This window comes from Pseudopodoces humilis, chromosome 6 (genome assembly GCF_049639895.1).
Source record: "Pseudopodoces humilis isolate 2021_Gansu_Grassland_sample_001 chromosome 6, ASM4963989v1, whole genome shotgun sequence".
In the NCBI taxonomy this organism is placed as follows: Eukaryota; Metazoa; Chordata; class Aves; order Passeriformes; family Paridae; genus Pseudopodoces; species Pseudopodoces humilis.
The window spans coordinates 61603972-61617107 of NC_142205.1; the positions used below are offsets into that span (position 1 = coordinate 61603972).

The window sequence follows — 13136 nt, forward strand, 5'->3', positions numbered from 1 at the left end:
TTATTAACAGCTCTGGGCCAGTGCTGGGTCTCCCCTTAATACGCACAGCCCCGAATACAGGTGAATACAGGCTTTTTATTTACAGAAATACTGAATACAAATGCATATTCATAACTCAGTTGCCACCCAGTCTCTGCTTCTCATGCTAATTAGGAAAAAAGTAATTAAGGATGCGTAGTTCATTATGTGAAATGGGTTGGTGGTCTTATTATGAGGAGTGGTCACAAAAGGGAGGAAGGAATATATCTCTTCCTCGTCCTGACCTTTCTGCCTTTTCAATGCAAAGTGACAAATGAACCCTTGGCTGGGCTTCATGAAACATGAAGTTTCATGTCTTCAATGTGTTTCTGATTTGCAATTGTCTTATGTTTTTGCAATTCCTTACCAGATTCTTTGTTTCTCATTATAAACCCAGCTGAACAAGAATAAAGTTGACAATTAGTTATTAGCCAATGATTAACCTCTGATTTTAGCAAAGCCTTTCTATCTACCTTTAATTTTAACAAGGCCCATCTATTTATTTTAATTAGATTTAACAAGGCTTATTTTTAATTAAGGCCTCAACTTCTCTAAAATCTTAAGTTCTTCTAAGCTTATGTCTCACCTGCTACTATTAACTCTTCAGAGGATACTATGGGGTATCCCATGGGTAATCCCGGTGCTTCTCTCTCTGCTTTTAACTGCCTTAGCACGGTAAGCATCAACTTCACACCGTGCTAAGTCCCTTGGTTTCTTTTAACCCATCATTCACGGCATCCCAGAGGAACCCTCCCAGCCTCTCCCACTTGAGGATGCTGAAATCATTCTTGGGGGCTGACCAAAAAACCTCTCTCCTGACCCAATGTTAACAGTCCTTTTAAGATTTCTGGGTCATATGTAATTGTTCTCTTAGAGAGTATATGCTGAAGGTTGTTTAGCGTAGCCTGCTCTTATTTTGACAGCCTTCCCCATTCTCTCCAGCCCTGGCCTCTCACCTTTTCCGGTGTACCGCTGCAGCGTCTGTGTATTTTACCTGGAGTTTTTTCTCCCAGGAGCCACTCTCTCCCCCGCACTTCGTGTGGAGCCGTTCTCTGCCTCCCACTGACATGGTCCAGCTGTGGCAGTCTCCAGCCAGGCCCCCAACCTTTTCACTCCGCAGGACCCCCCTTCAGAGTTCGAAGAGTCTGGGTCTGCTTCATATCATGGCACTTTTCTTGCATCACTAGGGTCACCAACATGCAGGAGGAGCTTGTAACTTCTGATCAATGAACCAATATGATTTCACAGAAGCCCCTTATTGTTTCCATTACACACTTGTTTATAGATTCTAAAACTACTGTTCACGTGATCACACACTACTTGATTGGTACCTCTATACTGTCCATGCGGTGAGCACACACTCCTCAGGTTTTGTGATTTGGTTACAGTCCAGGTCTTCAATAGCCTTCTGTTATCTGGTTCCTGTGGTCTTCTTTCCCTGCTTCTCATCTGCTTCTTTCTTATTTTAGAACAATTTATGTTTCAACAACCTTGAGGAATTTCAGAGGGTCTGATAAGAAATTGTACAGACTGTTTGGGTGGGGCACACTATTCAGATACATTGGTACAACCAATGCCTGTTTAAAATTTTTTGTTGTTGTTTCTAACTGGAAAGATCACTTTTAAATTAACCAAAAGAATTAGGATTAGAATCAAAATATGTTATTTTTAAATGTGTTGGTAAGGAAGTGCAAAACTGAGGGAAGAAATACAAGCTGTACTCCTGAGAAGGCTGGGGTAATCTTGTATGGTCTTGGTGTAAAACTTCTGTCCTGCTGGAAGGAATACCCACCTCTCCCCAAGCAAGGAAGAGACTGAATATAGCTTTCATTTTAAAATCTGGAACAGCTCTCTTCTTGATCTCTATTGTAAATAAGGAAAACATACTTAGGAAACCACTTAAAAATACAAGGTAGAAGCTTAAAATCCAGTAAGATTAAAGAAATATAATATACAAATTAGTTTATATCTCTTCCACTTCCTTGATTCAAGGTCATCCTATAGCATGTTTTCTACTAGGTGTGAGCTGGCCAAATTTTGCACTAGATCTTTACATCCCAGACAAATTCCAGGCTGATTCTGCATAAAAAACTGCCCCAGGAAAGTTGGAAATCTTGTTTTAAAGGTTTGAAGGCTTTGGGGAAAGAGGCTATGCAAGCAGTAAGATTGGAGTTCTGGAAGTCAATGCACTTGCATGGGGTTTCCTTTATTATTAGCAGGAGAAAGTAAATCTGGGCATGTTATTTTTTACTATCAGCTGCAGCAAAGATGAGTCAGTCACACAGGGCACACAAGTCCCTCCTTATCTTGCCACTCTTCTGCTGGGGGAATGCTGAGCTCACGAATATTTGCACAATTGAAACTGACCATCATGTACATGCAGAATCACCCCGTATTTGGACTGTTTTCTACTGTAAGTGCACAGAAGTGTATATTCTGCACTCACTCTCAGGAATGCAAGTTCAGCACTTGTAAAAATTGTCTTTAAAGACTGCAGAATTACTGTTTTACATAGGAAGCAATTTTTGATGGATATTTTTTCACTGAAATTATATGGATAATTTCATTAAAAATTATTTCTAGGTGGAATGTTGAATATTGTGCTAATAAGCTATTGGAACTAAACACAAGCTTTCAAAACAAATCCACAATTTTATTTGGTCTGTAAAATCCATTTTCTTTATTCATTCAGCTCAAGCCAGATGTGTTTCCACAACAGAAATGGTGTTGTGTTAGGTGCATGTGTAATGTTGCCCAGTCATGTGCTGTTCCTGCAAGTGCAGTTTGGGAGGATGCATTTCTTCTCCAAATGGTGATCTCCTAAAGCAGAGGAGCTAAGGGCAGTCTGGGAGTGCCTGTAGCTATCTTGGGAAGGAACAGGAAGCATTTTGGTTGGGATTCCCTGTTACATGTCTGCAATGGATATTGCACAGATGTTATACACTGACTGTGTAGTGGATGTATGTTGTGGCTGTGACTAACCTTGGGGATGCTTGTCCTCAAAATCCCTGTTATTTCCAAATTCTTCTGAGTGCTTTGGCAACAGCTGTTGATGGAATATGCAAAGCCCTTTGACAACAGTTAGTAAATGTGGTTAGTTTGATTCCTCTGAGGCTCGAAGCTCTTTTATATTGTCTTTTGTTGAAACCAAAGGAAAGCTAAGCTCCTAATTCAGACCTGTAAGTGCAATGGTATATATCAATTTCTGGCCAAATTGAAGAAAGCTGTAGCCAGCAATATTGGGATGCAGCTACTTATCCCAGGAGAAAACTGAAAATTGACAAATAACCAGTGAAAAAGCTTAAGAAAAAAAAAAATCAACTTTTCAGAAAAAAAAAATAGGTAGTAATACATACAGAGGCTGAGATTTTTGCTACCAGTGTAATACCTTGTATGAAACTGTGAAGTATACCTTCTGTATACTGTAGAGTAATGTTCTGTATATTCTATAGAGAAATATATCCTACTAGGATGGGGGGAAGCACAACACACCAAATGAAGCGGGAAAATTATGAAATTATGAAGCCGTTTAACTCCAGTGCTTTTGATAAAGGATATTAGTATGCAGGGCGAAGTTTTCTCCAGAGAATTAAGAAAGAGCTCAGTAGACCCACTTTTGTGGATATAAAGGGAAATGAAATAATTTTTGGTAGGCTTTAAATTGTATGGGTTAGAACGAAATTATCACTTGACTGAGATCCATTTGGCAGGAATGCTGCAAGTGGATGTTTTGGTAAAGATGTTAAGGAGCAGAAGTGGTATTGTTCTATAAGGATTCTATAAGGATGATAAAGCAGCTGAGCATTTCTGTACAAGTGGTTAATGTTTGGTTTCAAGGCAGGTATTCATGTAGATGACAAACATAATTCCCATCCAAAGGAAATGAGTTTTGTTAAAAAGTAGAAAAGTCCATGTTGCTCCCTCTAGTTGCCTACTGATCTACTTTTCTTAGTGCAAAAGAAATTTAAACACTCATGAGGAAAAAAAATAAATTAAATACTATCAGCCACAGAAATAATTTTTGGTAATATAACCCAAATGTATGATATTACAAACTGAAACCCAGCAGGTTGTTACCATAGTGAATATATGGCATTGCATGAAGTATTGCTTGCTGTAAAATATCTAAAGTTCCAAATTTCAAAAGTACTATTTCTATTGGATAGCTCTTCCTCATAAAGGCAAAAGTGCCAATTCCTGAGCATTTATTTTTCTGTTGCTTCTTCAAAATCCAGAACGCATTCTGAAATATAAGGTGAAATAATGGATGTTCAGAATATGCTGTATTTATCTAGCTGCAAGGTGATATTTGGGGAAAGGTGTAGCAATGGGGAACAAAGTAACACCGACTCCCTTATGCAGCTGAAGGAGATTGCTTTATTGCACAACTCTCACCCTTTTTATACCTTTAATCTCTACCTGACATAACTGAAACCAGAGACCTAACAGAACTTAACAGAAAGAGGGCACCCATTGGCTGCCTCAGCTGCACTGCTGCTGGCCACACATTCTACCATCCAATCAGCTTCCCGCTCATACACTGTCCGTGAGTTCTGCCATCCAATCAGCTTTCCGCTCTACGCTGTTCACACGTTCCTCCAGCCAATCAAAATCTCACTCTTAACTGTCGCTCAACTGACTCCCTCCTCACTCTTGCCTGACTCCCCTCTCGAGTGACTTTCAGCCATGCAGCCTGCAGCTGTGCCTTTCCCACAGGGCCTTCAGGTGAGCATCAACCTTAGCCAGTGTAACAATTATAACCCCATATCCTACGGAAAGGTAATGGGGTTCTAGTTGTATAAAACTTCTATTTGCTGCATTTATTGAACTTTTAAAGAAGCTGTTTACTTAGTTGTGTTTAATAGACACATAGCTTAGTATAGGATGAAACAAGAAAGACACAAACCTCCTACTGAGCAGTTAAAGAGTGTAATGATGGAGACTTCTGACAGGAAGGTTAGAAGAAAAGGGAAGAGAGAGTTGAAGTAAAATTTAACATGCAACTGCTGAGTTATCAGACTTTCTGCAGAGTGTATCTGTATAGAGACTGTCTGTTACTAAATATTATGTATTACAGGCTTTTTATAGTGACAGATTGTTTTATACTTAAAGGAGTATTGAAAAATGGCTAGTTGGCAATCATAGAACTGCAGCCTCAGTCTTCAGCCTCATGCTAGAATGTTTTTACATAAAAACTCCCCATGATGGCTTTCCAAGGTGATGTCTTTCCAAGGTTTTGTGGAGTATAGATGTCCTATGAATTTGACAGAAATCAGAAAACAAAGCAACAGTATCTGCAAGAGATAATATATACATTAGAGAATATTTGCCTATGTCTAAATACATGAAAATTGTTCCAGTTTATAGGTTTTTGCCCCAGGGCTGGAAAGAGGCAGACTTTCCCTGGAATTCCATTTGCAAAGCTTTATTTGCATGATAAAATTTATTCATCTGATAGATCCTTTTGTCTTCAGCTACTTCAAGCATATATGTTGGGCAGGTACTTAATGCTTTGTGAGCCTTGATTTCTCATCCTCATTTATGATGACGAATGGAAAGAGAAGACAATTATCTTCCTAATTTGATTCACAGAAACTGTGAGTAAAGTCTTAGATGTTGCAGCTTCTTCTGCCCATGCTAAAACTTAGACAGTGACAAGGAAGGAGTAGCCTAAGCAGCTCTAGAGATTTCTGACACAAAGAGCCAGGACACTGATGCTGAGGAGTCATGGCAAACTTCAGAGGGTGCAAGAGTCCAATTTGGTCTGAAATGTTTGTGTCTGTAAAATGCTGGCAGCTATGTGCACTGAACCAGCTACAAGAGCATGCAAAACTCAAGTGATGTGTGTGGCTGCTCATGGTGGCTGTGTTTGGCATCACAGTGTTAGCAGAAATTTTTGTTTTGAAATTATGTGCTGGGCAATAGAAGTAGGTTGCTAAATTTAATCACAGCAGTGTGATGAGCTTAGTGTCCTGCTCAGCAAGTGGCTGGATGTGAACTTCATTATGTAAAAAATGAGGTTCACATTTTTGGTATATTTCAAAAAGTTTAATAAAAAGAAAATTAGGAGAGAGAAATAAGGCAAAATTAACAAGTACGGCTGGGTGCCTCGGCACCCAGCCAAGAGCACACCTTACTAACAATGGACTGTCCCTTAAAAACACCAATCTCTTGCATATTCATAAATTCTTATGCACGACTGAAACATTCCTCTTGAGTTTTAGATGTTCCTTTGTTTAGCTTCAACTTCCCCTCCCCAATAGATCAATCTTCTTGGCTCCATTGAGTCTCACACTCCCTGATAACAGAGCTTCAATAAATTCCTCCTTTGGAGCTCCGGCCACTGCTGTCTTCATATGGGTAAGATAATCTAGGGATGCAAGGGGGGAGTTTCTGACTATCCTTTCATTTTCATTATATGAACAAAAGCAGTCTTTATTTTAATACCATGCTACAGCCTAAAAAATATGTGTATGTATCACACCACTAAGTTTCATCAATAGCAGAAATAAAAGAAACCATATTAATACAGCAGTTTTCCAACATTATACATACAACATTAATTTTAATATTTGCAAAAAGCCAATAATATGTACTTATAGCAATTAAGACCAACAAATTCTCCTTGTGCTGCATATAACGCATTTTTTCAACATCTGTCTTGATCTGAAATACAGAATTTTCTTAAATTGCATTGGTGTAAAGAAAAATATAGTGCATGTTGTTTGAATAAAGCTTGCAGTGCTTTGATGCAGCTATAAACAATCTCATCTTGCTATTGGAGTTGAATGATGTAATTGAGTGCAAAGAAAAATGTGAGTTAAAATAATCACTGTGGAGATTTTAAGTAGGAGTTTAGAAGTTTGGCCTCTAAACTCTTTTAAAATTAGAATTTGAAAGTTAAAAGGAATAATGTCGGCATACCTAATACAGCTTTGTAAATTCTATCCCTTTAGTCCAAGGATCCTTTGGACTAAGAGAAACAACTTACTGGACTATTTGTCACTGAATAAATAATTTCCAGTGTTTCTCACTGGTGTTTTGTCTCCATTTTCAGTTTCTGAGGAGAAGACAATGGAAGAAGTTGCTAAAGAGCGCTAAAGGTACACAGCACAGTTGCAGCATGTGGTAAGTGCACATGCACTTTTATGGTGAATTTGTACTTCAGCTCTCAACAAAAAAAAACTTTATTGAAGTATTTCTTATTTTTTGGGAACACTGCCAGCATAATTTAGAGTCTAGGGAGCAAATCCTATATCAATTGTCATCATGTATATTTATTTATAGCTTTCTCTTAGTCCCATACAAACTGGATAAAAACCTGAGAATTGTAGCTTTCTTCCAGGCAAAAAGTGTTCTTTGGGTATTTGGTTTAAATTATATGTGGTTACTGGACTTCTGGATTATTGTTCTATACAATAAAGCAATAGCCCTCTGGACTGTTTTATTTTAAATAATTTTTTTCATTATTAGTCTCTCGGCACTTTAAATCTGTGCTAATGAAAAATACTGAATATAATTCTATTCTGCTAGTGTCTTTCTCATGTGGCTTTATTTTTTTTATTGTCAGAAAAGTTGAAAGGGTGTGCCTCTCAAGGTTTTTATTTTTGCTCAAATTGAAAGCTAAGGGCACCTGGGAGTACTGCATCAGAAAACCAAATAACTAAGAAATTGTCTCTGCTCTGGAACACATAAATGTTGTGGTATAGAGAACCACAATGGAGTTGGGAATCTTTTTTTTTTTTTTTTTTTCCTTATAAACATGTGACAATCCTACAAATTGTTGCTATTCCAGATAATGATTTAGACAACAAGTACACTCTATAGCCAACTCAGTTAATGAAGGTAGAGATGGTTACTGAAAAGGGTGGGACTGGCAGAGAAGGCAAGCTGTTGGAAACATCTTTGATGTAATAAATTGAAAATGGATGAAATAATAGATGAATCTCCTACTAGTGTACCGGTCCACTCAATTCCGCTTAAACTGCTAGGACTCTTTTTGACAAAAAAATTACTTCTTAGGTGTGTAGCAACACAAGTTTACAAAAGGGTCTCTGACTGAATTTCAATTTGTTCTTGTTGGCAGGGGGAAAAAGATTTGTGAAATATTTTACTACTTGGTGCTAGATTAGTGGCTGTCATGTGACCAATTTACATGTCTAGAACCACATTGCATTCGGAGTCAGGAAAGGATTCTTTCTTCCTTTCTTTTTTTGGTGCTCTGATTGTAAACACTTTGGAGTATGAAGCTTAACTCTGACTTTGCATTAAAACACATTATACTTTTAAAGGAATTCAAGGCAAAGAAAATGAAATTAAAAGAATGTTGATATGAGAATCAAATCACAATCTAGTTAACTTGTTTTTTTAATTTCTGATTATTTGATGAAGGGATAGAGGAAGTAGTAATGGCTTAAATCCTCAGATAAAGCCCTAAATTGATGCTCAGAGCATGCCTGAGTAAAGATGTTCGGCCATTCTACTGAGTTTGGCTATTGGGCCCAAATTGATGCTGCTATGGAACTACTTGTATCAGTAATCTCAGCAAAAGCAATTGGTTTGCCTTGTGCTTCAAGTTAAGCATGTAACTGTTTGTACAAGTAAGTCCAGCATGCAGGGGAATTCACTTATGCCTGAGCAATGTTGATGAACATGAGGGATTCCTTGAAAATGGGCTTTAGTGATGGCAACAGAGGAAGTCTCCGTAAGCCATCAGATAAGCATGATTTACGCATTAGTGCTGTGTATACTTCCTAATTCACTTAACTGGTAACCTGCAGTCAAATTTACAGTGTGCTTTGAATGTTTGCAAAGAAAAAGACCTGCTGAATTGTGTCTGTTGCTAAACATAATTTATTGTTGTTTCCTATAAATTAGATTTTTTCTTTTTCCCAGTAAGCAGTGTGGACGCCTCTGGAAAGTTTAATGCAAATATTTGTGGCAATCAACCAACTGATTCCTGTGTGAAACCTCATACTCTTCTTTGAAGACATAAAAGAAACTGTGTAGTTTGTCTTACTACACACTGGTTATTACAGCCAGTATTCAGTGCTGCAAAAGATGATTTATGTTGCTTAGAGAAACGCTTCTGTGATTAACACCTCTGCTGTAGAAAGTAGCATCCAGTCAAGCCACTCAGCATGTTCTAAATAAATGTGCTAAGAGAAGCAGTAGACTTAACTAAGCCATGCCAGATGAATTTTGTTGTCTTGATATGTACATTGATTTCTTACTTTTGGTCCACACTGTTGTACATAGTTACACCTTTGTAGCATTCCATGCTAAAATGTAAGCAATAGGTTTTAAAATCAAGTCAAAATATTATCAAAGTACCTGTTAGCATTTTTAAATTGGATTACAGGGAAGATAACAATGTGTTTGCTCCTGATTGGATTTGTGATTGTAAGCATAGGACATCTGGCTGCACATGACCTAATTTTCCTATTGCATAAACATTTCAGGTGCTACCATTCCTGGCATAACAGCATCCAGGAGTAAACATTTTAAGACTCCTGCTTTGGGAAGAAAACCTGTTCACAAGTAGTAGCATTAGGTACTTTATGGCATGACAATCAAAATAGCACTGGTTGGTGTTGTCATGTATCCAAGTGGTGGCTCCTGCCTTGGGTGTGCTGGGCTCTGCTCCTCCCAAATCTCATTCAGCTTGCTGTGGTCTTTCTGTGTTGCTCTCTCTTGGCAGTGGCATGTAGTGGTAGTGTAACAGCACAAAGGTTTGGTATAAACCTTCAAACTGGTACAAATCACAAGTCTTTAAGGCCATGGCAAAGCCTGTCTCTAAGATCTTGCACAAAGAGAGCAAAATCCCTGTGAAGGGCTGTGCAACAGGCATTCTTAGGGACTAAGAAAGAACTGAATAGCTAAATAACCTTGTTTTCTCAGTATTGGCTTTATAAAAAATACATTTATTATGAATAACATGTTTATACGCCACTGTGCTCCCAACCCTCCATTGTGCTACATGCACAAGTGTGCAGCTAAGACGAAATACTGAGACTCCATTGCAACCATCACAGAATGGTAATGATCCTAAACCAGAGCCATATAAGGTATATTATGTACTACTTATATAGAAAGTGTGTTTCATAAGGTGTGTCTGACTCTTCTCAAGCACAAGTTTGGAAAATACTGAAAGGAAAATGACAGCATTATGACATTCCTACCTATGGCACAAAGCAACACATGCTTCTTCCCCCATAATAAAGCAAATTATAACAGTGTTCCAACAAAAATATAGCCTTTTGCTCTTAGACCTACTTAGGAATAACTGGAATAATGCAGAGGCAAAAGCAAGCTCCTGAGCAAGAAGACAAACCACAGCCTTCTGCTTAAAGGATTAAGCCTCTCTGATTCAAAGCAATTTTTGTAGACAAGCTACTGGAATAAAAATCTCAAACTGATTCTTTGTTGGAGTCTATTTATCTTGTAGATTAAACACGCTATGATGAATCTATGCACTTAAATGTTCTGTTTCTTTATTTTCACTAATTCCTAGTAAAAGAAGATGTTTTAACTGCATCTAACAGTAAGGTTTCTGAATTTTTTAGCTTTTCTGAATGGCTGTTCATCTCTGGAACTGCTCTGGTACACAGCAAAATATGTTAGCCCTCTGGAACAGCTGCCTGAATGACTGAATCACAAACTGTGGTTTCCAAAGCTTTTCATCCTTTCAATTTCAAAAAAATGTGAGAGTCCCAAAACACTCTGTACATGTGCTTCATGCCGGAGTTACTCTTTTTTTGCTTTTGTTTTGTTCAGTTTTTTTAATTAAAAAAAGGAAACTAGATTGTGGACATGATTTTCTGAGCCTGAGAGTTTTCAGCCTGTCAGTGGCTGATCTGTTTCCCAAGGGAAAGTCTTTTGGGAACATTTTCTCTCTCAGGGACTGTTTTGTAGATAGGTGTTTTGGTTCCCAAAACAGTGGTGTACAGATGTTCTGAGTGTGTTTCTCGTCCCACCAATGGAATGAGAAAGGTGTTGTTCCCTTTACCAGTCATGTTAAACCTGTATTGGAGCACCTTATAAAAGGGGTTGAAAACCCCAAAATAAAGGCTTCTGCCTTTGGATGAAAAACCTCAGCTGCTGTGATTGAATCCACGCTTCTATTTCGTGTCCACTAGCAACATTTGGCAGCCCAACGTGGGTATTGCGGGTATTGCAACAGTGAGAGAGGTAAATTCCTTTCCCCTATGCCCGAGAAAAAAGTTTTTTTCTTTTTGGTCCAAGTGTGCAGGTTTTTGCCTGTCGTTTTTCTTTTGCTGGAAGATTTTTCCACGTGAGCTGCAAGCATGCTAATTGCTGGTTTATCTCCAGAGGACTTATGGACAGACATTTTCCAGAAAAATGCACTGGATATTTCTGGATCTGATCTCCAAGCTCTGTATTTATGGGGGAAAGAGCATGGGTTTTTTCCGAGCGCCGCTGACGCGCTGTTGAAACGTTGTTGGCAAGCACCTGGCGACGCCTTGTTTCAACTGATGTTGGCAGACGAAGTGGAGGAAGTGAAATTGCTTCTGCTGTGGAAGAAATTTATGACCATGTTAGAGAGCACTAGCTTCAGAGACCTATCCAGGGAGGTCTCGGAGTCCGGCTCTGAAGAAGGGGACTGGTCTGATCCAGAAGTCGCTCCGGTGGGTCTTGCCTCAGGGGAGACAGGATCGGACTTTGACCAGGACAGTACTGAGAGAATTTTTTCTCCCACATCACTCCTTTGCAAGTCTAACCCGGGGATGGGGAGTCCCTCTTCTGGGTCACACGGAATGGCTGACCGGCAGCAGAAGAAGGGAGGTTCAACTCAGTCTCTCCCGCACCGCTCAGCCGGCGCCACGCTGCCCGGAGCTTGGGGAACTGCGGGTTGGGGAGGGGATACCCATTCCCCACGCATTCCCTGTGGTGGACGGAGGGAGAACCTCAGCAGTTCCTTTTCCGCCTGCAGCGGCAGCAGGACCACAGAGGCCTCTTTCTGTGGTGTGTACGAATTGTGAAGTAGCTGCGTTAATTCCATTCACACAGGCAAACACCGCTGGCATAGGGACCGGCGGAATTCCCCCCACTCCCGTGCCACGGTTCGAAAACAGTCCCGCTGCGCCTGCGCGGTCAACAGTTGCGCCGGCAGTCGGCCAGTTGCTAGACACAGCATCCGCGGGAGACGGAGCCATTCCTCTCTGTCCCGCACAGGCTGTGTTGCCAATGCCCTCCGCGCAGCCTCTTCGTGTGGGCGCGGCCGGCAGCGCAGACACGAGCAGAAGTGGTGCTGCCGGTGTGAGCGCCGCCGCCACGGGCGCAGGGGCCAGCGGGATCAGCACTGCCGCCAGCACAAGCAGGGCCGCCGGCATGGCTGTCTCCGCCGCTGATGCAGGCGGCGCGGGAGCTCGCCCAGAGCTGCGGTCCCCCAGGTCTCCTCCCGCCACGGCGAGGGGGGGAGAATGCGGGTGGCGCAGCGACTGCGGGCAGCGCACCGACAGTGCTCGACTCGCAGCCAGCACGAGTCTTTGGTTGGAACCGGTTTCCTCCGCATCCCCCACCCGTGCGGCAGCGGCCATGGGCGGCGAAGGTGGAGCGGTGCTGGGGCCCCTCTGGGCCCACCTTCTCTCCCGGCGCTGGAGCCTGCAGCGCCGCGTGGGGGTGGGGGCGGACTTCCATCGGCACCACTCCCTCCCTCCTGCGTGCTGGGTTTAGATGGATTGGTTGGATCTGCTACAGAAACTGCAGGGGCCGCTCCGGATCCAGACCCTGCTGGTCCTGGAGCAGCTGCCTCTGAGCCCTCCCTATTCACATTAGGGTCTCGCGGTGACACTGCCGCTTTGGAGCGGGTGTCTGCTCGGAATGGGGGACATCGAGAGGGTCCCCATTCCAGCACCCATTGGACACTCCCACTGTGCTAGGTCACAGCCCGTCCCAGAGATCCAAGGCTTTTTTGGGACTAGGTCAAAGAAAAGGTTTTGCAGATAGGAGAATGGGATCTCCTTGAACGTTTTAGGGGAACTGGAGATTATCTTCCTGGCTTTACAGATGCTGGGAGGAACAGGCAATCTGGTACAGGAGATGTAAACGCCAGCCAGATGCCTGTCGTCTGCATCGTCTGTGGGGCAGGATCAAAG

The 13136-nt window shown here is 41.3% G+C and overlaps 1 protein-coding gene across 2 annotated transcripts in view; it reads left to right on the forward strand.

Annotated features, from left to right (window-relative positions):
• Positions 1-13136, forward strand: part of MGARP (mitochondria localized glutamic acid rich protein) — a 41299-nt gene that overhangs the window by 20772 nt on the left and 7391 nt on the right. The window contains exons 5-6 of one of the 2 annotated variants that reach the window (XM_014254836.2): positions 7076-7146; positions 8914-10436. In XM_014254836.2, the coding sequence (XP_014110311.2) occupies positions 7076-7119 (44 nt within the window). In that variant the 3' untranslated portion in view covers positions 7120-7146; positions 8914-10436. Of the gene's footprint in view, positions 1-7075; positions 7147-8913; positions 10437-13136 lie in introns of those variants that run through there. The other variant, XR_015772677.1, reaches the window with a different exon arrangement.